The 27,717-nt window shown below is 27.3% G+C and overlaps 1 protein-coding gene across 1 annotated transcript; it reads right to left on the bottom strand.

Annotated features, from left to right (window-relative positions):
• Positions 1-21,718: 21,718 nt before the first annotated feature.
• LOC132938955 (uncharacterized) lies at positions 21,719-22,444 on the bottom strand. The gene is made up of 2 exons (XM_061005933.1): positions 22,189-22,444; positions 21,719-22,083 (listed from the first exon to the last, which is right to left on the bottom strand). Exons 1-2 carry the CDS (start codon positions 22,442-22,444, stop codon positions 21,719-21,721), a joined length of 621 nt encoding a protein of 206 aa, XP_060861916.1.
• Positions 22,445-27,717: the final 5,273 nt, after the last annotated feature.

Raw genomic sequence — 27,717 nt, 5'->3', positions numbered from 1 at the left:
CGTGAATTGATATAGATATTATATACCAGACGAATTCAATCGAATATTATCTGCTGTCGACACGTTATTCGGGTGCCGCAGGTTAAACGTTGTCTAATGAAAACATGATAATAATATTATCTAGAAGCTTCAAGTTCAGCTGCAAACTTGGAATACTCGAGGGTAAGAAAATTGTTTGTAATATCATATTTCGTGAAGTGTACACGGTGCGCAACGCCGCAGGATTTTGACTATTTTTTATCGGTCTCTATTAATACAGTTTATTATAATTTATATTATTATACCTAGTTATTGTACCTATCTAATATAATAAATATTTTAAGACAACTGAAAATTATAGAAAAAAAAATAATTGCATTTCGGGGCAAACCTACTAGTTTTCTCTCAAAAAATACGAACTACACGGTATCATCCTATTATCGTGAACAAAAATGTTAATACACACTAGTGTGTAAGACGTGGGTGCAAGTGGTACAACTTACTGTATGAGTTGATTATCGCTATTTTATTTTAAATGAATATTAATTAGCTCTATGACTTGTGATATTTTACTTTTGAATTTTAATTATTGAGTTTATTAATAATTAATATATCGAAAATTTACTTTTATACAGGCACAGTTAACAGTGGTGGATTAACCTTCTCGGCACCCTGAGGCACACTCAGTGTTAACCACCCCCTTTTTTCTAATGCTATCCAAAGATAATTTTAATGGGCTAACATCGAAGAGTAATGGGTAATAATTGGGGATAGCCTTCCTGGGAGTGAGAAATGATTCAAAGGTATTATGGTTGAATAATTATTAATTGACACTTTAATTCAAAATATATTGTATTACATATAGGTAATCTTACAAGTTACAATTTATAAATAAAGAATACGAATGATTTAATGCAGTTCTTTTCGAGCTTTTAGTTGGGAAAAATCTTTTACCAAGTGGTCAAAGTTTAGTTCGTTTGTGATGCGGTTCTCAATACACAGTATGGACAAAGCGTTGAATTTTTTTTCCAGTAAATTTGGTCGTAAATACATTTTTTATTCTTTTTAGCGTAGAAAATGACCTTTCAGCGGTGTAGTTGGATACTGCCATGGAAAAAAACAGATAGGTATACCCTTTAGTAATAAAAATTAAAAGTACCTACAGTAAGTTGAATCTCAATTTGACAAATATTATAAATGAGTTAGTATTTTTAAAATTAATCGTATTCCTGTATATGAATCCTAACATCTTAAATGATTTTTTAACTGAAGTATTAATATGTAATTATATACTACAATTATTAATTTTATAACAAAAGTCGTAACTAATAACATTATCTACTATCTAGACGAAAAAAAATAATAGGTAACACCGCAATTATTTATATTTAGTGGGAGGTGATTCGACGACTATTATATAAGTAACAAATTTGTTTACATTTTCTGTAAGATTAGAGTATCATTTAATAGTCAATCATATTATATAGCATTATAGCTCACCCCAAAAATTATTTATATATACGCCACTGGAATAAATTGACTTATAATAAAATTTAAAGTTAAGATTTTTATCTAGGCAATATCATAGGGTTTTATATTATATTTTAATTTTAAAGAGCGTTATGAGTATATTTATTATTTTATGATGTACAATTATATTTAAGCATTTGCTTTGGGAATTTTGGATTTTATTCAACAGTACAGTTAGGTTTTAGCTTTGGGGATTTTTTTACATGTGGATTTTTTTCCGGTGATATTTTTATTTTTGCAAATAAAAATTTTGCCGCACACTACAAGTTGTCGCCACTGACTGATAACCTTCAGGATTTTTCAATGGGGGGGGGGGGGGGCTTGAAAATTAATTACAATTTTATTTTTATTTTGTCCAGTCCAATAATTTACGACGTTTAGGTGAGATATTTGAAAATGTTTGTACAACTTCAACTTCTCAATTTTTCTAGTAGAAAAATATGTTAAAATTATAAACTTTGAAGGAGATTTTTCGAAGCAAATTGCTTCTAGTTGGAACTTTTGGGAGGTAAAAAATGAAAATTCTCAGTATTTTTTAAGAACAATCGAGAAAACAAAAATAAATAAAAAATTGTTTGGTTACCCGTTGGTTGGTCTTTGCTTGGATTGTATAATTTGATTAAGTTTAGTTTTTTTTTCTTAAAACGTCAATAAAAAATTATGCGTTTAGTCTTAAAAATGTAATACAAGGTTTTATTATAGCTATCTAAAAATATTAACGGTACATAGACAAAATTATTTTTTATAAGGATTTAAAGTTCAATCTCTGAAACTAGAGAACGGATTTTGTTGTTTGGGGTCTTGTTAGATTCACATTGGCTAGGAGAAGTGCAGTAAAGATTTTCAGAACTTTATCTCCAATCGTTAATTAACTACAAAGCTGTAAAGCTGAAAAACATCAAAAAACGCCCAATAAAATAGCCTAACATCTACTTTTAATGTATTTTCAATTACATTTTTATAATAAATAGCTTTTAAATTAGGAACAATAAAATTCTTAAATAAATTGATTGTTGAGTAAATTACTATTTAACTCCGAACACCTATATAAATGTAAATAGAAAAACGATGTTATCATTTGAGTGTTTAACTCTTGACTACATTTCACGTTTTTAAAAGAGATTATTGATATTAACAACACAATTTTAATAAGAGAAATTATCAAATTCTAAAAAAAAAATAATAATAAATTAAAATAATTGTATAGATCCCAATCTCAATTAAAAATATGTCGAATTAAAAAATTAAACAATTAAGAAATACTATTTAATATAACAATATTATACAACAAATTAACTAAACACAATTTTAGATTCTGAGCAGAGTGATGAATGTATTGGTTTTACAATGAGGCATGTTTTAAATTCTGAGCGGAGCGAGGAAGCTAGTGGTTTTACAATAGTGTTTATTTTATCCTTTACCAGAAGGAGTGCTTCGATTTCATCATATAGTATTTAGCAAATTGAATTAAGATGGTACTTTAGAGAGGTAATTTTCTCAATAGTTATTTAATGTTTTTTTTAACTTTTTTTAATTTTTTTATTGTATTTTTTTTGTAATTTTTTTTTATTTTTGTGTCTGTCATCACCTTTTAGGACAGTAAAAGTGCTTAGATTTTCTTCAACAGTAACTTTTCTGATAGGAAAGTGAATTTAGTTGGTACTTTGGGGAGTGTCAAAATTAAAAATTTTCCAGTAGTTTTCAAAAGCGAAATGAAAAATAAAAGAAAAATTAAGGAAAAATGGGAATTTTTACGCAAAATCTGTTTTTGAGAAAATCGATTTTGGTTTTTGGTACTTTTACATTTTGTTCATATATAACATTAAGTCATTAACAAATAATAATGTACCTGCTACTTATTATTCGATATAGACTGATTTTATAGTTAATTTTAGAGTCTGAGCGAAGCGATGAATGTATTGATTTTACAATGATGTGTGTTTTTATTTTATTTTTTGACTTTTTTTTTGTGTCCGTCAACAAATTTTAGGACAGTAAAAGAGCTTGGATTTTCTTCAACAGTAACTTTTCTGATAGGAAAGAGAATCTAGTTGGTATTTAAGAGGGTCAAAAGTAAAAATTTCTCAGTAATGTGAAAAACAAAAGAAAAATTAAGGGAAAACGGGAATTTTAACGCAAAATATGTTTTTGAGAAAATCGATTTTGGTTTTTGGTGCAACTCTAAAACAAATGACCGTAGATACATGAAATTTTGACTGAATGTTTATATAAGCATTTTCTATACACCATAACATTTTTCAAATATTTTGACTTATTTTGAGCTGTTTACGGACATTTTCAGTTTCCATTTTTTTAGGTTTTTTTTCTATAAATATCAATAAAATTTTATTTGTAGGGTAAAAAGCTTGAAAATTTAATACAAGGCTCCTGCTATATTTTTACAATGACATTTGAAAATGGTAACCCATACTCTTAAATTTATATTCAAAAAACACATTTATTGCTTTAAACTTGAAAGTGTTAAAACCAGGGCTTGCAAACGTTATAATAACGTTATGATTATAACGTTATGTTTGATAAAAAACGATTGAAATTTGTAAACGTAATTATAACGAAAAACGATAAACATAAATAAATAAATAACACAAAACAAAACGTAACGTTTAACAAAATATATGATATATCATTAAACAAAACATAACGCAAAACGGTATATATTGTATTCCATTAAACAAAATAATTAATTTCCAATTATTTAATAATACTTAGTATTATTCAATTATTTATTCGATCCAAGAATTAATTTTATCCCGTATCCGGCCTATCCGGGAGATCCCGTATTAGATTTATTTTAAAATTTAATAAGAAGGTATTAATAGAATAATTTAATTACCAATAGCTAATAATATACTATATTATACTCTGATAATATTGTACTGTACTATCTGTACTACGGTCGGAATTTATACCATTCAAGTTATTCAACTATTGTGTTCGGTGATCATTGGTATTTATTTTGTTATTTGTGAATGTTCTATTTAATAATGGTAATATGGTAATAACTAATAAGTATAATATTTAGATAGTATAAATTATACTATGTTGTCTACACTCTATAGTATATTAGCTATGTACACACTTTTATATTGCCAATACATATTATTTAACTTTTAACAACATAAATTATAGATTCTGATTATTTTGTCAATTGTAGGAAGGTATAAAATAAATGTTGACAAAGTATGTCAAAACAATCAGAGTAAAATATGTTTGAAACATAGATTCCTGCTTAAATGATATTCTCAAGCACAATATTGTAAAACTTACTAAATAATTTTAACATTTAAAAACCTAATAATACGTTCAAAATTTGAAAATAATGATCATGATTTTTTTTTTTTATATTTATTATTTTATAATAAAGTCCTTAGAGCCTAGGCAATTTATTAAATTCAATAATACATTATCACTTATAACTTAAGATTAATTATCATCATACTGTTTTATCATTTATTTTGTTTCCATTTCTTTACGAACTATGTATATTGTAATTTAATCTGTATCATTGTACTCTATATTTTGTAAATAATATGTAATTGGGTTATCTAACCCATTTAATTAAATAAATAAAATTACACAATACCTACTTAAAACTCAGAATAGGGAAATTATGTCCCCAAAAAAGGTCATAGTCATATACTTTTAAATTGCGGCCTGTGTACTTTTAAAACAGGTATCTAAATACTTTTAAATATTAAATAACGATAAACGCAAAAATTGTATAACGTTTTAATTATGAATAACGTTAAACGCAAAAATTGTATAACGTTTTAATTCTGAATAACGATAAACACAAAAGTTGAATAACGTTTAAATTTTGAATAACGATAAACTCAAAATTTGTATAACGTTTTGATTGTAAATAACGTAAAACAATATTTTTTTTTCAAATGCAAGCCCTGGTTAAAACCAAATATTTAAAATTTGTGTAAAGAGTGTATATTGGAATTCAGCGCAAAACGATTTCGCGTGAGATAGCAACACTATAATACTTCCAATTTTATAAATTATAAAACAAATTTTTTATTAATATAAATTTAAAAAAAAACAATAATTATCAAACATTTCATATGCCTATAAATAGCTCGAAAAATAGCCCATATTTTGAAAATGTTATGGTGCATATATATGGTGTCATATTTCTATAGAAACTGCTAATATAAACATTCAGTGAAAAATTCATGTATCTACGGTAAATTTTTTAAGAGTTGCACCAAAAACCAAAATTGTGCGAAATTATTAAATCTATGTTAAATTGTACTAAGTATTCACGGCGGCATAAGTTTTTGGTAATTTTTTGAATCCAAAATACATTACATAATCACACATTTATAATTTATATTTATTCAAATAAATACTTCTAGCTACAGAAAATATTAATTTAAAATATATATATATTAAATCAATTTTCAGTTTTATTGACTGGAAATGGCTGGTATGGGTGCGCAATGTTTAAAAAAAAATGAAATGATCCTTGTAATTATCCTAAAAAAACATTCAAATTACACATTAATACATCATATAATTTATATAGCTTAATATTGGTACATATTATTTTATATGATGCCTGCATGTAAAGGTACACCAACTAGTATACTATAGGTACAAGTCAATAAATCACAACTAAAATTGTTGTCACTGATTTATATTTATACGTATGATTATTGTACTTATACTTACTATGGTACCTATTTGGTAACTACATGCCTCTAGATTAAAAGTCTAGACGAACAACAAACATTATAAGCCGAGTAAACGATTGCGTCAAGTGAAATCCATTACGTCTCAAGGTTAAAGATCGGAATTTCGGATTACGATGTAGGTAATAATGGGGTTTACTTGTTGGTATACTGTCATACAGGCTATATCAATAATTTGTTAGTTGTATAATATAGGTACTTGTATTTTATAATATTCCAAAATAAACCAAGTGGATGGCCGTAAAATCACGGAAATAAAACCACCGGAATAACGAAATCACGGACTATAATACAACTGTATTATAAAATGTGAAGAACTTAAAACAAATTTAAATATATATTTATGGAGTTTAAAATGCACTTACCCACTAGTAGTTCCACAATCCTTAACAGAAAAAGTTTCTATTATAATCATGAATTATTGGTAGCCAATAGCCATACAGGAATAACACGAACCCTTAACAAAATACAAAACAAATATTACTGGCCCACTTTAAAAAAAGATACAACTCATTATATTAAAATATGCCATAATTGTCAAATAAATAAAAAAATAAATGGAAAACTTATAGTCAATTACAACCAATACCACTTTCAAGTGGACCCTTAGATAGATTAACGTTTGACTATTTATGACCATTAACATCCAGACATCCAGTAATAATAAAAAATATGTTTTGGTAGCAGCATGTAATTACACCAAATTCATATTCACTAAAGCTGTAAAATCAGTAAATGCTCAATCAAATAATATCACAATGGGTTTGTTTCCGAAAATTCTCATCTGATAGAGGCACTCATTTTAAAAACTAAATGGTTAGCAAAGTGTGTGAACATTTATGAATAAAACAAATATTTTCAATAGGTTATTACCCACAAACAAAAGGTTTTGTTATAAAAAAAAATGATGTGTTATGCAACCCTATTAAAAACTATATTGATGAAAATAATCAATCAATATTAACATTAGAACTCTAATGCATGGGTTTGAATCTTACTTTCCAATTGATAACAAAATAATTCCAAATTATATTCCTTATGACATAAAAAAGTCACTAGCAGAACTAAACAGGCTAAGAGACAAAATTCCATGTTTAATCAAAACTGCTCAAGACTCACAAAAAAAAATATGACAATCAAAAGCATCAATTAATAACATTCAAACCAGGAGACTCTATATTTATCAAATTTCCATTCAATATAGTAGGAAAATCTCCAAAACTCGCCTCCAAATATAAAGAGCCATTTAAAATAATTGAAAAAATAAATAATTTAAATTATTAAGTCCAACTAACATTAAACAATAAAACAACTGACGACATAATTCATGTCAGAAGAATGAAAGCATACATTCACAGATACAATTAAATAAACAAATAGATAAATAAAATCTAAATTATATTATAAGTATGAGTATGTATAGGTAAACGTAAGAAAACAAAAGTAAATATTATTATAAGATAAATAAATAATTAGTAAATATTATATATTACTGAAAATACAAGAATACAATTATTGCAAACAATAAATACTATACTATCCAAGGTTGCATACAAAATATTGTAAAAATAATTAATAAAATATATCAAATAATAAAATAATAATTATAAATTAAAACAAAAATAACATATTATTATTATTTTTATTATTATTGTTATAATTATTAATGTATTTCTCAAGATAAGAATACTGGGCCTCACTGAGTATTCTCGTGTGGAGATATTATGTGTACATGAGTATAATTATTACTAGTAAATAAGTTACACGTTGTGTCGTGTTTAAAAATTATTAATTATAAAATATTAAGTAAAAATATGTGTCTACTGACTATAGTGAAACATTAAAATTAAACAAAAGTTAAAAAAATTAAATAAATAAACTTGAAAAACTTAAAAAACACTAATAACTAGTGTATAAAAATATAAATAGCAAAATAGGATTTGTATCTTTATATATAAATGCTAAAAAGATTAACACTAACCTGTAGCTATGTAGCTTAGTAAAAACGGTATTCCCAAGACTAATTTGTCGACACATGCACATCGTAATATCAACGTGTTAACGTGTAAACGCGTCCTAAACTATAATAGCTAGAAAGTTGGTTGACAACTCATTAAAAAGGGGTTATCAAGTAGATACTAAATGTGGAATTAAAATTTTTTTTTTAAATTATTTATTTTTTCAAAGATAAAAAAAAAAAAGAGTTATTTTACGCTAGATTTTCATTTAGCGAGGTAGATTTCCGAAACTGGAGAACAGATTTTGTTGTTTGGGGTCTTGTTAGATTCACATTGGCTAGGAGAAGTGCAGTGAAGATTTTCAGAACTTTATCTCCAATCATTAATTAACTACAAAGCTGTAAAGCTGAAAAACATCAAAAAACGCCCAATAAAATTTGTTTTAACTTTTTTTTAAAATTTTCTGTAATGAATTTCATATTAAAGATAAAGTTCTAAAAATGTTCACTGCAGTTCTCCTAACTAATGCAAATCTAACAAGATCCCAAACAACGAAATCCGTTCTCCAGATTCGGATTTCTATCTAACTAAATGAAAATGAAAATGATTTTTTGAACCGACATTTTTCTGGATTTAAATTGTTATACCGATTGGGTGTGATATCAGTTGATAAATTTCTAAAAATTAAAATCAAGAATGTTTACATGCCGATCACTGACTTGGCAAGCGTTTTTTTACAAGCATTAAGTTTGAATTTTGACCAATTACGAAAAAATAATGAAAATGTGCAATTTATTTTGAGTTAGAAATTCATAAGAAATATTATTTTTAAATCATACTATCTAAGATTTGATAATTTAATACAAGATTCCTCATAAGTTTGTCTACCTTTATCAAAAAAAAATGTTTACTGGAAAGTCAAATTAAATTTTTATGAGCATTTGAAGTTCAAATATTAACATTTTCTTATTTTGTATTTTTTTTATGTAATTTATATTATATAACAATATATTTTTATTTGTTTGGTCAAAAAGCGTGAAAATATAACACACGGTTCTTAATATATTTTTACAATAGCAGTTGAAAATTATTAAAAATAAATATGCACAATTTTTATTATAAATATTTAAAGTTTTAATTTTGACAAAATTTATCAAACTTAAAATTTAAAATGTGGGTAAGTGGATGTCACTCGTCTGTAGAGTAGGTTAGAAGTGGGCCACTGTAATGGATGGTGTTAAATTTGAATTCAATGATATAATATCATTGTATAAGAAAAACGATTCTGAGCGAAAACGGTCAGTCAGCCTATGATTTTACCAAGTATATTTGATGATATTATTGTGAATAAAGTAATTTATATATAACCTATTTACGTGGAGCCTTGTTTTAAATTTTCAATCCTTAGCCATAAAAGTTAAACATTTATACATTTTTAACCACAAAATAATTAACAAATTATAAATTTGATAAATGTTGTCAAAATTTGAACTTTAAATGCTTATAAAAAAAAATTGTGCCTATGTATTTTTAATATTTTTCAACTGCTATTAGAACGATATATCAGGAGCCTTATATTAAATTTTCACGCTTTTTTACCAACAAATAAAAATTTATTGATATTTATAGAAAAAAAAACTAAAAAAATTGAAAACTGACAATGTCCGTAAACAGCTCAAAAAGAGTCAAAATATTTTCAAAATTTTATGGTGCAAAAAAAATGCTAATATAAACATTCAGTGAAATTTTTAAGTATCTACAGTCATTCGTTTTTTAATTACAATAAAATAAGAAAATTGTTACATGAGAAATCGAGTAAATATCAAATGTTGTAAAAATATAAATTTCAGACGCTCATAAAAATTTAATTTAAGTTTCTTCTAGACATTTTTTTTTTTGATAAAGGTAGACAAACTTATAAGTAATCTTATATTACATTTTCAAATCTTAGATTTAAAAAGAAAAATTTTTATGAATTCTCATCAAAATAATTTGCTATTTTTCGTGATTTTTCCGTATTTTGTCAAAATTTGAACTTTAAATGCTTATAATTATAAACTGTGACTAAGGATTTTTAATTTTTTTCATCTGCCTTTGAAACAATAACCTAGGAGCCTTCTATTAAATTTTCAAGCTTTTTTACTGAACAGATAAAATTTTATTGATATTTATAGAAAAAAAAACTAAAAAAATTGAAAACTGACAGTGGCCGTAAACAGCTCAAAAAGAGTCAAAATATTTTGTAAATTTTATGGTGTATAGAAAATGCTAATATAAACATTCAGTCAAAATTTCATGTCCCTACGGTCATTTGTTTTAGAGTTACACCAAAAACCAAAATCGATTTTCTCAAAAACAGATTTTGCGTAAAAATTCCAGTTTGTCCTTAATTTTTCTTTTGTTTTTCACGTGTTTTTTAAAACTACTGAGAAATTTTTACTTTTGACCCCTCAAAGTACCAACTAGATTCACTCTCCTATCAGAAAAGTTACTGTTGAAGGGAATCCAAGCACTTTTACTGTCCTAAAAGGTGATGACAGACAAAAAAAAAAAAAAATAAAAAAAAAACACACATCATTGTAAAATCAATACATATTTATCGCTTCGCTCAGAATCTAAAAAATTATTAAATGATTTAGTAGTTAAAAATGTATATATTATATTAATAATAACAATATAAATATAATATACAATATCCTAGGCTGCCAAACTGTCTCTGTTCAAAACCGTTTTTTGCACACATGATGTATATCATTGAATTTAAATTTAGAGTCACCCACTTGTAGCCTACTGTACAGCAGAACGACTTCCACTGATTTTTTTGTTTATTTAAAATAAAAATTTTGTCCCCCCATTTAAAATTCCTAGGCACGCCACTGTGCACATGCCACATATAACTTCATTCCACAATTGTTTTTGCTATTTATTATTAATTAGGTAGTTATAATAAATACAATCTAAGACAAACTTCTATAAAAGTCCTTGATACCTATATGACTGAACAGTTTGAATTAAAAACGAAATACCTTGGGTTAGTATACTTATTATATTATAAGCCACCCAGAATGTAGTGTAGTTGGTATTACTTTTAGTTTTAAGGATTTTAAACGAATACAATGTGCTAAATAGTAATTTTCAATAATTCAATCGAATATTAATCAAATAAAAATGTCTAAAAGCTGAAAATAAGTGCTGCACACTTTTGCATTTGCTACTGCACATAGTTTGAGCTACTGCACACAATTTTAGGCCCTGATGTAAATACTTATTAGAATATAAAATTAATTTTTGTACAATGTAATAAATCTGATTTTAATGTCAATAACAATTATAATAAGTATAAAATATTAGAAATAAGCTAAAAATAATTATGACACGACAATCAAATATCATAATATGTATTATACTATTATTGATGCCAGTTTATGGATTCATAGCTTATGAGTACGATATAAAAAGTGATGCCACTCAACAAATTAGAAGTTTACCACTAAAACTTTAAAAAAAATTTTAATATATTCAAACTTAAAGAAGTTGTTGATATCTCACCTGTATTATAAATCTTTTTATATGAATTTCTATGTACTTTAATACTTCTATGTGCAAATTGATCTTAAGTAAATAGCTGTTATATTAAGTAAAATAAAACTGTATTTACTTTATTTTAAGACTCATGGGCCCACACACAAGCTTGCTCAGTGAGGCCCATTATACATTGTACACTATATTATTTTGTAATAATATGTTATTTATATAATATTCTTGTATTTTGTAAATAAATAAAATAAAAAAATAAATATATATATATAAATATAAAATAATAATTTATAGTATTACATCAATGTTTTTAACACTTGTTTATTTTTAACACACATTTGATAATATAAATTACGACTTTACAAGATATGAAATTGTATATAATATTATATAATTATACCTACATAATTGTTATAAAGTACATCAGAAGCAGGAAAATGATAAACATAATAATATTTTATTATTTTAATATAATCTAATAAAGTATAAATTAAATTCAAACTGTGAAAAAAATATATTCCAATTCAATACTCAGTCTTTAAAATATACAACAAAATTGGTATGTAAAATGTTTATTTACCTTGTAACTGGCATTGAAAAACAAAAAAATACCATCTTAGACTAAATGGGTATAAGCTGTGACAATATTAATTATATTTAATTTGTGATGCTGATGTCTTAACAAACAAAAATATAGTAATATCATTAAATTTAAATACATTAATAAAAATACTGAACACTGTAGTTAAAATATAAAAAAAATATTACATTTTGTATATAAAATCTGCGGTAATATTTGAACTTTTTTCGAGGTTTTTGAGGTACATAATTATTTAAAAAACACAGTGATATTTTCAAAGTACTCAATGAGTAATTGAGGCCAATTGTTTCTTACAACTTTCGATTTAAGTATTACCAGCATGTCTACATTTTTGCACTTTAATACATACTGGATGTTACCATTAACTAACATGGCATACATTATTTTTTCGGGTTTGTGTTCGTACTTGATTCTAGACATCCTGTTAATACCCTATGAACATAATTCGTTATCAGTTATTACATATTATAACAATTAAGTATTAAATATTTAAATAATAAATGCAAATGGAATTTTGTCAGACACCGTTTATCAAATTATGCCATACAATATTATTTAGATTATACTTTTTTTTTTTATACATTTATATTTTTCAATAGAACTTTGTTATTATGATTATCCGTCATATTAAATTTTGAATTTTATTATATTTAAATCATTAAAGATACCTACAATTTTTAGTTAACAAATGTACAGCCTTCATTATGAATATCTTTCAAAAAAACAATTGTTATTAATAATGCAATGTAGGTACCTATAGCAAAAACATTTTATTTGTGTGAGAAAATTAATTCAACGCTAATAGGTATCTACATAGATTCCTGTTAGTTTTTTTTTATAAATTTAGTTGGTGTGCTATTAAACCATTCCTTCTAAACCTACATTGTTTAATAATTTATTGTGCAATTCTTAAGTTGTTTTTTTTTTTATATTACTTTATGATTCATTTTTGCAGGGTTGTTTGTTGGACACAGACCTATTTAATAAAACACATTCATCGATATTACAATAGGTAGTTTCAGTTTTTTTTAGAGAATGCCACTGTGAAATCCGTTGTTTTTCTTATAATATGTGTTCAAACGATTAAGGTGGTTCTAGACAGTTGGAAAATTATTACTTAAAGCTAAGTAGCGATAACGATTTCGTTTTAATTAAGAAGACAACGAACCACGGAGCCAAGTGGCAAGTAATCCACTGTTTTTTGTATTCATTGTGTTCACATGTCTATGGACTGTATGGAATATGCAGTAGTGGGCAATGGATACAAGTGAGGACCACGGTTTACGATATCTTTGACCATGGTCAAGACTCAGGAAGTCAAGAGTATGGTGGACTGAATAGATCTTTATCACGATGCGGCCATAACCAGCTAGTTATATAATAGTACCTATGGTGTGACGTGACGGTGGGAAGTATCAAGGAAAGTACGAGCTAGTTTCTAGTGCTCCCTATATTCATCATAATTGTATTTAATATTATATAGACCGGATTTATATTCTCTTAAAATACTTAAAATATGATTCTAATATTCTCTAAAAAACCTTCAAATATTCTGAATATATTTTAAATATTTTATCTTAAAAATTTAAAAAATGTGCAAAAATACGCTAAAAAACTCTAATTATGCAAAAATAATCAATAAACATCATTATTTGCTTTAAAAAGCATTTAAAAATTTTTTTCAGCGTTATTTAAAAAGTGAGTTATTAATTAGGTATTAAAAGTTTCGTACCTATTATAATGGAATACTATTGCTCTTTGGTAAGAGTAAGAAATAGGAATATAATATATTATATATATATATATATATAAATATAATATTTTAAAAATGAACAATCTACTTACACGTAAATATGGAAGTAATTACAAACTCAACAAAGGTGTAAAACAAAATGTTGACATATTTTGAACATTAGATAAACGTATACGTTGATCTTATCAGTAAGAAACAACTGCCAGATTGCAGGTTAGCCACCATATTTAGTGAACGGCAGTTCCTATACTATAAAATGAAGAACAGCTGACTACGAGAACAGCTACGTGGAACCGTGGAACGGAAAACGCCGTCCATATTGAAACCGTGGCGTAAAAAATTATACACCGCTCCGTTTCTACAGTCTGCCCGACCCGTACCCGTTGATTCCTTAACGCGTCCAATCGCGTACCTTCGCCGCGGCGGCGGTCGGTCGGTTTTCAAATGTTTCAAAAATAAAATCTTTTTCGAAAAATGTTATGCTTTTTACTCAGTTTTTCTTATTTTTGACATTTTCGCATACTTCGTTATTGTTTTAAAAGCCGCCGATGTGACCGTCCCTAGCCATCGCAATTGACGCCAGCGTCGGTCGTTATTATTGCTTTTTTCGTTTCATCTTTTCAATTGCCGTTTGTGCTCTATTTGTTAAGTTTATTTCTTTTGAAACCCGTGGATATGCGGTTTGTAAACTTAAAAATTCGCGTTCACGAAATGTCAGTCGGTCTTCGTTCCCACAAGTGCACAATTTTGTTGTTTAGTTTTTGATTCAATAAATATTGCATTATATTATTGTAGACATATTGTTTGGTCCTTAATAACGTAGGTATATTGCTCAACGTAAACACAATTTTGTGGTTTGATTTAAATAAATATTGTATTATTTAAACATACATTATAATATAATAATGTATGAATAATAATAACGGTCAGATCATTGAATAAACTACAATTTATTAAAAGTTTAATCAGTGTGTAGATACATCGAATTATAAACGATTACATTGATGTATATCCAATATATCGGTTTACATCATTCCGTAGATACATAGCTTAAGTGTTGAAATTTTGTCCGTTGTTAGCAACACAAACTGTAGCTCGGTAGGTTAGGCGTAGGTTATAATTATCTACAACACAAGTAGGTATAAATTATATATTATAATAATATAGATATTAGATAGCGTCATAACAATATCACTAATATCTTAGTACTTTATTACTTATCTGATTTATCAATTACCAAATAATAGTTATATTATAGGTAAGTATTACTTATTAACTTATTTGGTATAATTGTATAAGTTATATTCTATAAAACTATACATACGTCTGTACAATTATTACGTACTATTACTTTAAAATAACAATAATACAATAAAATATTCTTAGAAGTACAACTACATATATTATAAAGAAAGAGAATAAATTATGATTATGATATTATTATCAATATTGTTTCAATGAAAACAATATTATTTTTATTGATGTCATTTTTTTGAAAAAAATAATTAAATAAAATTAATTAAACGGACTTTATAGTATTTTAATACAAGTATTTAAATTTTGTTAAAAATACTTTTAAAAAGTATCCAAAATACTTTAAAAAATACATTAAAAAAATTGTATTTAGAATCCATACAAATACTTCAAAAAGTATTTAAATACAAGTGATTGTATTGGAATACTTTACAAGACTGGTCATGATAAATATTATAAACCTATATTGACATGGCCCCGAGAATGTTACCATGACGTCATAAACGTGTTAATATGTACCTAATGTGTGTGTGTATGTGGCCGGCCGGTGGGAACCGTAATTATATTATAATTTATAATACACCAATTGTATTATAATTTGGCGATTTTACGACCGTTTTGGCATCGCGGCAGCGTGTGCTCTATATTCTAGGTTTAACAAGAAGTATTATTGTATTAAGAGGACGTTACACCGACATTTGTTGTCTCAATCTTACAAGTGCGAAACATGGCGAATTTCGCGCCCAGCAGATCACGTTTAACTCTGTTAGTTTAAAAACTAGAGCGAATTTACCTCTTGTAAAATTTAAAGGTAGATTGTTATCTAGGGCATCTCATAGGCTTTGTGTTATATTTTAATTTTAAAGCAATATCTGAGTATTTTAAATTTGTAAATTGTTTGTGTATCTTAAAATACCCTCATAACTCACTTTAAAATTGATTTATTACAAAAAAGCCTATGAGATGCCCAAGAGAGGCCAAGATTATAATCGTATGTTTAAATTTTATTAGAGGAAATTCACTTAATTTTCATACTAACAAAGTTAAACGTGAGCTTTCGGCTGAGCGTAAAATTTTCTATCTTACGCATTTGTAAGACGAAGACAACAAAGTGTACGTATAACGTCCTCTTAAGTACTATAGCCTGTTGAATATTTTGTGTTGAATGAGTGTTTTTTTTAATTAGTGTTTTGATGACGATTGAGCTTTATAGCTTATAGTCCTTGTCTCCTCGTACGCTCCCGCACCTAGTATCTACAGTAGTACCTAACCCAACGATAACTGCGCTAAATCAATCGACGTCAACATATTTATGCATGGTCGACTATATTCAGTAGCAAAAAGACATAATAATATATGTAATAATATTATAATACATGTACCGATATATCTGCATTCTGCATGCAGTGTAGATATATTTTTTACTCTATGTATGGAGTGGACACTCCTTGATTTTTTTTATATAGGAAGGCCTTGAAGCTGGCTCGTACTTTTTTCCCAGTAGGTACTATTTATATGTTCTATTCCCGTACACATCGTTCAAATTAGCCAAACATAATCACACTACACACCAAGGAACAAAAGCCCACAAATGAAAAAAATCAATCGAAAACAATTTAAATATAAATATGAACACAACGCATTACTGAAAGAATTTAGTGACACAACTCAAAATGTTCACAAAACATCAGTAGTGGATCCAGAAGTCAACAGAGGGGGGGGGGGAAATTTTCAAAAATTAAGTTGTTTTTTTGTTTAGCCAAATATTATAATAAGAAATAACGTTAAAAAGGCAGCCAAACGAGAGTGGCAAACGCCCCTTCACCCCCCCTCATCCTCAGAACAAATTAGCTAAGTTTTTATACAGTACCTAGGTACTCGCAATCTTTATTGTTGACTGTTGTGAATAATATAAAATTATTAAAATCATATAAATGGCAACCAAACATTTTATTATTACCATAATATAATTTTGTTGAATTCCTGCTGCTTGATGCGTTATTTTCAGTGGCGGCTCGTGGTTTGGATGACGGAACGATCGCACCCACTACTAAAATTCATTAAATGAATAAAATTAATTGTATAATATTCTTAATTTTACATTTCTAAAAAATTTTGCAAATTTTTAAATAGTAAAATAGTTATAAACTACCTACTTTACATTTGTCTATTACATTAATTGGCGTGTGCGAACTGGTTATTTCTCTCAGATACCGTACGGCATGTACACACGAGCAGTGTTTGGACGACCGGCAGCGTCGTACAAGCAATATTCAGAATTTCGTACAATATAATAATTAATAACTTAAAAGCGGCGCTCGCAATCGTGGGCGTGCGGGTACGTTTATTGTCGCTGCGATGTTATATACGGGTTTGGACGACCGGCAGCGTCGTCCATACAGTAAAATATTTATATTATATTACTATATTGGGAAATTTATTTTTAAAATTAACAGCGTTGTCGGTCGCTATAATCGCTATTATTATTATTTTAATTTCCATTTTCTACTGCAACCTGCGACTATATAAAAAGTAAGATGCATGACAAAATAGATCTATTTTGTCATGGTAGGGTGTATATTTTCGTATATTTAAATAATTTGTTATACCTATGGCTACCAATATTATATTTTAAGTCGCACCCCAACCACCAGCACCCACGAGCCGCCGCTGGCCATTTTATTAAAGGCATAATATATTATAATACTGCTGTGGTCCATGTTTTATACATGGGTAATAAATAATATTATAATCATTAAGAACTGTGGTATAAACTACTAACAATAAATACAAGTTACAATGTGTTTAATATAAATAATATTATTAATACAATTTATTATTTTATTTGACATAGGTCTAATTGTATCTTTAATACTCAGAATTGAGTTGTCACTATTCTTTCAGCAGACAATATACAAATGATTATTTCAGTCACGAACAGTGACATAATTCAAAAAAATTTTCAAGTATTTGTTAATAAGTAATAACATTAATAATAATTCATCAATTTACAACATCTGTTAGCATATTTAAAAACTTTACTCCACTTTTGAAAAAAAAAAAAAAAGTAATTGAGATATGTTCAATTTTAGGTCATAAAGTAGGTCTTGGGAACTCTCAACAATCTAACCATCCAAGAAATTTTTTTTTTTAATTTTATACGTCATATTACGTCAAAACAAAAAAAAATGTAAAAATCGGAGCAAAGTAACTCCAAACGACGGTATTTCTAACTAAACAGCATAGAAATGTATTAAAATTTGATTTCTAATGTATTTTTTAAACATCATGAGTTAATAGCTGATTACCAACCAAGTTGTGTTTTATACTTTTATGAGTTGTGTCACTATTCTTTGAGTAGTGTGAGTTGTGTACAGTATACAGTATACATATTACAGAATATATTATAATTATAAATTGTTTTATTTAATTGAGTTATTAGGTATTTAATTATATTATATTATAATGCCAGTGGTGTAATTACAGTGGGGAGGGGTTGGGTGTCCTACCCCCATGACTTTTTTTTAAGCTGGTGAACCATATTTATGTACTTACTTATTTATTTATATGTATAGGTAAATATTATTATTTATAGATAGGTAGCTAGCCGTATAGTACTATTGTACCTACTAATCTTTATATATAATTGTGAAAATGAAAACCTTTGAAGCCTATGTTCTCGGAAACTACTTAACCGATCGTTATGATTTTTTTTTAAATTGATGAGCTCATTGCGGAGAAGGTTTATGGCATTTGATCGATTCTCTAACTTAATAAACAAAGGAGTTATCAATTATTATAAATAATGGCCTGTTACGTAATAATAAATAATAATAATAAATCAGTATTATTCTCAACTCCTATAACCCATAGCAACCATTAATAAACAACAATCTCTATCGTAAATCTCAAAATTCCTGTTTGAGAACCTACCAGGGGTGATCAATTCCCTTTTTAAATTAGTCTATGACACTCACAAAGAATGTGGCTTTCTATTGGTGAAAGAATTTTCGAAATCGGTTCAGTAGTTCCAGGGATTAGCCTTAACAATGGTAATTTATTAACAACTCCTCTTTATATAATAGTATAGACTAGCTGTTCCCGTGCACTTCGTTACCCGTTAAAATGTATCAACTCTATATGACTCAAACTTTGTTTAATTCGTTATTTAATATTCGGTGTATAGTATTCAAAATTGATCTTAACTTTTCCGTTTCCCGGAATACAAATTCTGATACGCATCAGTACATTATTAGGTAGGCAATCTACCTGCGGTAGATCGCGGACCCTGTGCTGTTTGTACGTATGATTTAACTATAAAGTATCAAAGTTATACCAAGTTAGTCGTTTTTACTTAATATAATCAATTTATACAAAATCCTATCCTAACCTAACCGTACTAAAATCAGATGAATGAAATAAAAAACAAATTTAACCCTTTGTAAATATTAACCTATCTTCTACCCAGAGGTCTAATCTACAAACTAACTATATAAATACACAGACTATAACTATACAGACTAAACTCTGGAACTACTTATCAGATCTTTTATGTATATTAACAAAATAACACAAATCAACAAATATGCCCGATTAACCAATCGTCGTCTCAGAATGAAAAGGTTCTAAATCAATTTTTTTGAAAAATGGTTTTTTTGCATATAATTATTTAATATTTATTGTTGTATAATTCAATCTTGAAATCGTATCGATCCATTGATTATTCAATGAGATACAGAGAATGAAAAGGTTCTAATTTATAAAAACGCGTATGATAAGGGCGAAACCGACAAATATCAGTTACAACCTTTTCGTTATAAACAATAATTAAGAATGAAATAGTTCTAAACGGTCTTAAATGGAATATCTCAGAATGAAAAGGTACCATTATAATACGGTTATACCACTGGTACAATATAAATTATTATTGTACCATAGTAAAATATTATTCCAGCATAAACTTACCACCTATTTTTGTTTTGTTGCGGTGATAAGGTAGGTAATACCTACATGCCACATAGTATATAGTACTATAGTATTATAATAAGACGTACCATTTAAATTTGAATGAAGTTTTTGACATTTTTCATTACCTATTGTGATTTATGTCGTTTAATTTATATGGTTGCGTTTTCCTTCGTAATTGGTTAGGTTAAATTTTCAACATGAACTCGAGGAGAAATAGAATAAATAAAATGATAGCGCTAACAAAAATTAATTCAATTATCGGGTCCGGTTCTGGTTTAGGTTCCTAAGAAAATCAAAAAAAGGATTTCGGTAAGGTTTCGGTTCCAATATATTCAATAGGTTCCGGTTAAAACACCAATATTTTTAATTTCGGTTCCAAGCCCTGGCTTTTTGAATTCCAGGAGGTGGGGGGCCTTCCATCCACCACATATACGGGTATGTTATAATATAATAATACTTAACTTGAAAACTAAAGATATTGCATAATAAAAAAATGTATAATTTTTAATATAATTTACACTAGAAGTTAGTATCACTGCATAGAAAAAATGATTTAAATCAGAATGAAAGAGTTTTAACTAAATAAATAGTTTTTATTTTCAGAATAAAAAAGTTCTACGCGTAAAACCTTTTACTTCTCTTTTAATTCTAAAACTAACATTTTGGTTTTTTTATAATTAACTCAATCAATAATTGAGAAAAAACAAATTGCAGGTAAAGTTGTGTTCTTAGGAACTTTTTTGATATTGCATAACATTTTCACGATTCAGTATTTATGGTGAAAAAGTTATTCAAAGTCCAACTTAAAAACGTTCCCCTGAACAATTATATAAATTACGTTAGAACCTTTTCATTCAGAGACGACGTAATAACAACCAATATATTATACACAGGTGGATTTTCCTATAATTTTCTTTTATATAAACATTCTCCGTGAAATACTCTTTTGTTTAAAAAAAAAAAAATCAAGACATTTATAATATATACAAGAAGATCTGATAAGTAGTTCCAGAGTTTAGTCTGTATAGTGATAGTCTATGTATTTATATAGTTAGATATATATATAAATTAATATTTGTGGGTAGATTGGACCTCTGGGAAGAAGATAGATTAATTTACAAAGCGTTAAATTTCTTTTTTTTATTCATTGGATTTTAGTACGGTTAGATTAGAATAGGATTTTGTATAAATTGATTATATTAATCCCCTGTAGGTGGAATTAAGTAAAAACGACAAACTTGGTATAACTTTAATACTTTAGACAGTGGCGGAACTACGATCATTGAGGCCCTATATCTGTAATTTAAATTTCTAAACATTTGGCTGTTTATTTGTATGCAATAAAAAAAAATATATTTATAGTAAATTAATAATTTATTTAATTATAATTTCGGAAACAGTTATAATAATATTTTATTTACATTGAAAATGATTTTTTTCTGCTACGGTCTTGAGCAAACGTCTTCACCAATAACGATAAGTCCAATTTTTTAGCACGCTCATTTTCTATTGAAATCATCGCAAGACCACTAAGCCGTGTTTGGGACATTGTGCTTCTTAAATAATTTTTAATTAGTTTAAGTTTTGAGAATGTCCGTTCTGCACTCGCCACAGTAACCAGTAATGTAAGGAACAAGTAAAATGCCGTTAATAAGTCAGGGAAACTAGTAATCAAATTATTATTTTCAATTATTAGTAATTTAGTCATATCAAAAACGCTGTTACAAGACTTAAGTTCAGAAGCAAACATACACTTAAATGACTCAATTTGTGTGGCAAGTTCTGCTGGATTAAAGTCCTGAAATTCATCAGCCAACTATTTTGTACTCTCACTGATCTCGTCATCTGATATTATAGGCAGTCTTAAAATACAACTAAATAAATTACTTATTTCACTAAGACCTTCAAATCTTGTTTTCAATTGTGTAACTACAGTGTCGATACAGCGATATAAAACTTGCGTTTTAAAATAACGGTTTCCTTGTGAAAGACGTTGATCTTGACATAGCTCACCATAAAATTGTTTTACTTTTCTCGTTCGTTTACAAGAAAACTCCGGTGTAACATTCCACTGTAACGCTTTAGAATCTGCTTCCTCTATCAAATCATTAAAGTTCTCACGGATTTTCAACATATTTTCCATTGTGTTTTTTATCAAATCAACAGCCTTTCCAATATCAGCTCCAGGTGATTGAAGTATTTTGAATCTATTTCTATAATTTAGTATACCAGCTATTATAGGCTCCACTCTGAGTTACCGCGTATCGCCGCCGTATGCCCGCATATCGCGATAAGACATGACAATATTATTATACTCGTATAATATTATTATTCACATTAATTATTAATAGTACCTACCTACCTACTAAATACTGAGTATGGTGTATGGTTATCCGCTATCAGTATACTTAGTATTATTTCAGTATTCAATGATTTTATTTACTTGAACCAAAATTTTTTTTAAAAAGTACATTTTGCTGCGAGGCGCCGAGGCCCCTTTCACGATAAGGCCCGCGGAAAATCCCGCCTTCAATCATATGTAGTTCCGCCACTGACTTTAGAATTATACACTTACGCACAAACATTACGGGGTCCGCGATCTACCGCAGGTAGATTGCCTACCTGATAATGTACTGCTGTGCATCAGATTTTTTATTCCGGGCAACGGAAAAGTTAAGATAAATTTTGAACACCATACACCGAATATTAAATAACGAATTGAACAAAGTTTGAGTCATATAGAGTTGATACATTTAACGGGCAACGAGGTGCTCGGGATCAGCTATTAAGTTATATTTAATAGAAACAACGAATAAAAACACAAATCCCCTGTGGTAGTCGTAACTAAGATAATATTAAGTACCTACTTCGTAATAAACACTTAATCTCTATTGTAACATAGCACAATTATATTGAATTATAATATTATATAAATATATACTTAAATATATATATTTTAGAAAGTTCGAGATTTTTTGTATATTATACATAGGTGGGTACGAATCTACATAGAAAATTTAGTTTTGCTCCAAAGCAATTTTAGATTCTGAGGGAAGCGATCAATGTATTGATTTTATAATGATGTGTGTTTTTTATAATTTTTTTTTTAATTTTTGTGTCTGTCATTACCTAAAAGGACAGTAAAAATGCTTGGAGTTTCTTCAAACAGTAACTTTTCTGATAGGAAAGTGAATCTAGTTGTACTTTTGTGGTAAAAAGTAAACATTTCCCAGTTGTTTTAAAAAGCGATGTGATAAACAAAAGAAAAATTAAGGAAAAACGGGAATTTTTACGCAAAATCTGTTTTCGAGTAAATCGATTTTAGTTTTTGGTGCAACTCTAAAACAAATGACCGTAGGTTCATGAAATTTTGACTGAGTGTTTATATTAGCATTTTCTATACACCATACAATTTTCCAAATATTTTGACTTATTTTGAGCTTTTTACGGATATTTTCAGTTTCCATTTTTTTTTGTTTTTTTTTCTATAAATATCAATACAATTTTATTTGTTCGGTAAAAAAGCGTGAAAATTTAATGCAAGACTCCTGATATATTGTTACAATAGCAGTTAAAAAATATTAAAAATACATATTATGCACAATTTTTTTTTATAAGCATTTTAAGTTCAAATTTCGACAAAATGTATCAAATTTTAATTTTATTAATTATTTTGTAGTTAAATATTTATAAAATGTTCAACTTTTATAGCTAAGGATTGAAAATTTAAAACAAGGCTCCACGTAAATAGGTTATATTATATAAATTACTTTATTCACAATAATATCATCAAATATACTTGGTAAAATCATAGGCTGACTGACCGTTTTCGCTCAGAATCGTTTTTCTTATACAATGATATTATATCATTGAATTCAAATTTAACACCATCCATTACAGTGGCCCACTTGTAACCTACTGTACAGCAGAGCGACATCCACTTACCTACCTTTTTTAGAAATGTTTTTCCGGAAATTTATATATTTCAACGAGTTAAGTACAATGGTGCAATACAAATTTGTATGTGTTTATATTTATATTTAAACTTTTTTCGGTGGATTTTTTTTATCCATGGGCTTTATTTGCGTTGGCTTTTTTTCTCAAAAAATACGAACTACACGGTATCATCCTATTATCGTGAACAAAAATGTTAATACACACTAGTGTGTAAGACGTGGGTGCAAGTGGTACAACTTACTGTACGAGTTGATTATTGCTATTTTATTTTAAATGAATATTAATTAGCTCTATGACTTGTGATATTTTACTTTTGAATTTTAATTATTGAGTTTATTAATAATTAATATATCGAAAATTTACTTTTATACAGGCACAGTTAACAGTGGTGGATTAACCTTCTCGGCACCCTGAGGCACACTCAGTGTTAACCGCCCCCTTTTTTCTAATGCTATCCAAAGATAATTTTAATGGGCTAACATCGAAGAGTAATGGGTAATAATTGGGGATAGCCTTCCTGGGAGTGAGAAATGATTCAAAGGTATTATGGTTGAATAATTATTAATTGACACTTTAATTCAAAATATATTGTATTACATATAGGTAATCTTACAAGTTACAATTTATAAATAAAGAATACGAATGATTTAATGCAGTTCTTTTCGAGCATTTAGTTGGGAAAAATCTTTTACCAAGTGGTCAAAGTTTAGTTCGTTTGTGATGCGGTTCTCAATACACAGTATGGACAAAGCGTTGAATTTTTTTTCCAGTAAATTTGGTCGTAAATACATTTTTTATTCTTTTTAGCGTAGAAAATGACCTTTCAGCGGTGTAGTTGGATACTGCCATGGAAAAAAACAGATAGGTATACCCTTTAGTAATAAAAATTAAAAGTACCTACAGTAAGTTGAATCTCAATTTGACAAATATTATAAATGAGTTAGTATTTTTAAAATTAATCGTATTCCTGTATATGAATCCTAACATCTTAAATGATTTTTTAACTGAAGTATTAATATGTAATTATATACTACAATTATTAATTTTATAACAAAAGTCGTAACTAATAACATTATCTACTATCTAGACGAAAAAAAATAATAGGTAACACCGCAATTATTTATATTTAGTGGGAGGTGATTCGACGACTATTATATAAGTAACAAATTTGTTTACATTTTCTGTAAGATTAGAGTATCATTTAATAGTCAATCATATTATATAGCATTATAGCTCACCCCAAAAATGATTTATATATACGCCACTGGAATAAATTGACTTATAATAAAATTTAAAGTTAAGATTTTTATCTAGGCAATATCATAGGGTTTTATATTATATTTTAATTTTAAAGAGCGTTATGAGTATATTTATTATTTTATGATGTACAATTATATTTAAGCATTTGCTTTGGGAATTTTGGATTTTATTCAACAGTACAGTTAGGTTTTAGCTTTGGGGATTTTTTTACATGTGGATTTTTTTCCGGTGATATTTTTATTTTTGCAAATAAAAATTTTGCCGCACACTACAAGTTGTCGCCACTGACTGATAACCTTCAGGATTTTTCAATGGGGGGGGGGGGGGCTTGAAAATTAATTACAATTTTATTTTTATTTTGTCCAGTCCAATAATTTACGACGTTTAGGTGAGATATTTGAAAATGTTTGTACAACTTCAACTTCTCAATTTTTCTAGTAGAAAAATATGTTCAAATTATAAACTTTGAAGGAGATTTTTCGAAGCAAATTGCTTCTAGTTGGAACTTTTGGGAGGTAAAAAATGAAAATTCTCAGTATTTTTTAAGAACAATCGAGAAAACAAAAATAAATAAAAAATTGTTTGGTTACCCGTTGGTTGGTCTTTGCTTGGATTGTATAATTTGATTAAGTTTAGTTTTTTTTTCTTAAAACGTCAATAAAAAATTATGCGTTTAGTCTTAAAAATGTAATACAAGGTTTTATTATAGCTATCTAAAAATATTAACGGTACATAGACAAAATTATTTTTTATAAGAATTTAAAGTTCAATCTCTGAAACTAGAGAACGGATTTTGTTGTTTGGGGTCTTGTTAGATTCACATTGGCTAGGAGAAGTGCAGTAAAGATTTTCAGAACTTTATCTCCAATCGTTAATTAACTACAAAGCTGTAAAGCTGAAAAACATAAAAAAAACGCCCAATAAAATAGCCTAACATCTACTTTTAATGTATTTTCAATTACATTTTTATAATAAATAGCTTTTAAATTAGGAACAAAAAAATTCTTAAATAAATTGATTGTTGAGTAAATTACTATTTAACTCCGAACACCTATATAAATGTAAATAGAAAAACGATGTTATCATTTGAGTGTTTAACTCTTGACTACATTTCACGTTTTTAAAAGAGATTATTGATATTAACAATACAATTTTAATAAGAGAAATTATCAAATTCTAAAAAAAAAATAATAATAAATTAAAATATTTGTATAGATCCCAATCTCAATTAAAAATATGTCGAATTAAAAAATTAAACAATTAAGAAATACTATTTAATATAACAATATTATACAACAAATTAACTAAACACAATTTTAGATTCTGAGCAGAGTGATGAATGTATTGGTTTTACAATGAGGCATGTTTTAAATTCTGAGCGGAGCGAGGAAGCTAGTGGTTTTACAATAGTGTTTATTTTATCCTGTATACAAAATTTCTACCAGAAGGAGTGCTTCGATTTCATCATATAGTATTTAGCAAATTGAATTAAGATGGTACTTTAGAGAGGTAATTTTCTCAATAGTTATTTAATGTTTTTTTTAACTTTTTTTAATTTTTTTATTGTATTTTTTTTGTAATTTTTTTTTATTTTTGTGTCTGTCATCACCTTTTAGGACAGTAAAAGTGCTTAGATTTATCTTCAACAGTAACTTTTCTGATAGGAAAGTGAATTTAGTTGGTACTTTGGGGAGTGTCAAAATTAAAAATTTTCCAGTAGTTTTCAAAAGCGAAATGAAAAATAAAAGAAAAATTAAGGAAAAATGGGAATTTTTACGCAAAATCTGTTTTTAAGAAAATCAATTTTGGTTTTTGGTACAACTCTAAAACAAATGACCGTAGGTACATGAAATTTTGACTGAATGTTTATATTAGCATTTTCTATACACCATAACATTTTTCAAATATTTTGACTTATTTTGTGCTGTTTACGGACATTTTCGGTTTCCATTTTTTTAGGTTTTTTTTCTATAAATATCAATAACATTTTATTTGTAGGGTAAAAAGCTTGAAAATTTAATACAAGGCTCCTGCTATATTTTTACAATGACATTTGAAAATGGTAACCCATACTCTTAAATTTATATTCAAAAAACACATTTATTGCTTTAAACTTGAAAGTGTTAAAACCAAATATTTAAAATTTGTGTAAAGAGTGTATATTGGAATTCTGCGCAAAACGATTTCGCGTGAGCTAGC

This window comes from Metopolophium dirhodum, chromosome 2, assembly GCF_019925205.1.
Source record: "Metopolophium dirhodum isolate CAU chromosome 2, ASM1992520v1, whole genome shotgun sequence".
Taxonomy (NCBI): Eukaryota; Metazoa; Arthropoda; class Insecta; order Hemiptera; family Aphididae; genus Metopolophium; species Metopolophium dirhodum.
The sequence above is the reverse complement of the archived record's forward strand: the minus strand, read 5'-3'. Positions and strand labels throughout refer to the sequence as shown.

Excerpts from the sequence above, each read along its gene's own strand:
- LOC132938955 (XM_061005933.1), bottom strand. The coding sequence starts at position 22,444 with ATGGAAAATATGTTGAAAATCCGTGAGAACTTTAATGATTTGATAGAG. Across the intron at positions 22,084-22,188 it reads TGAAGGTCTTAGTGAAATAA|AACTTGCCACACAAATTGAG; the intron begins GTAATTTATTTA and ends TTAATCCAGCAG.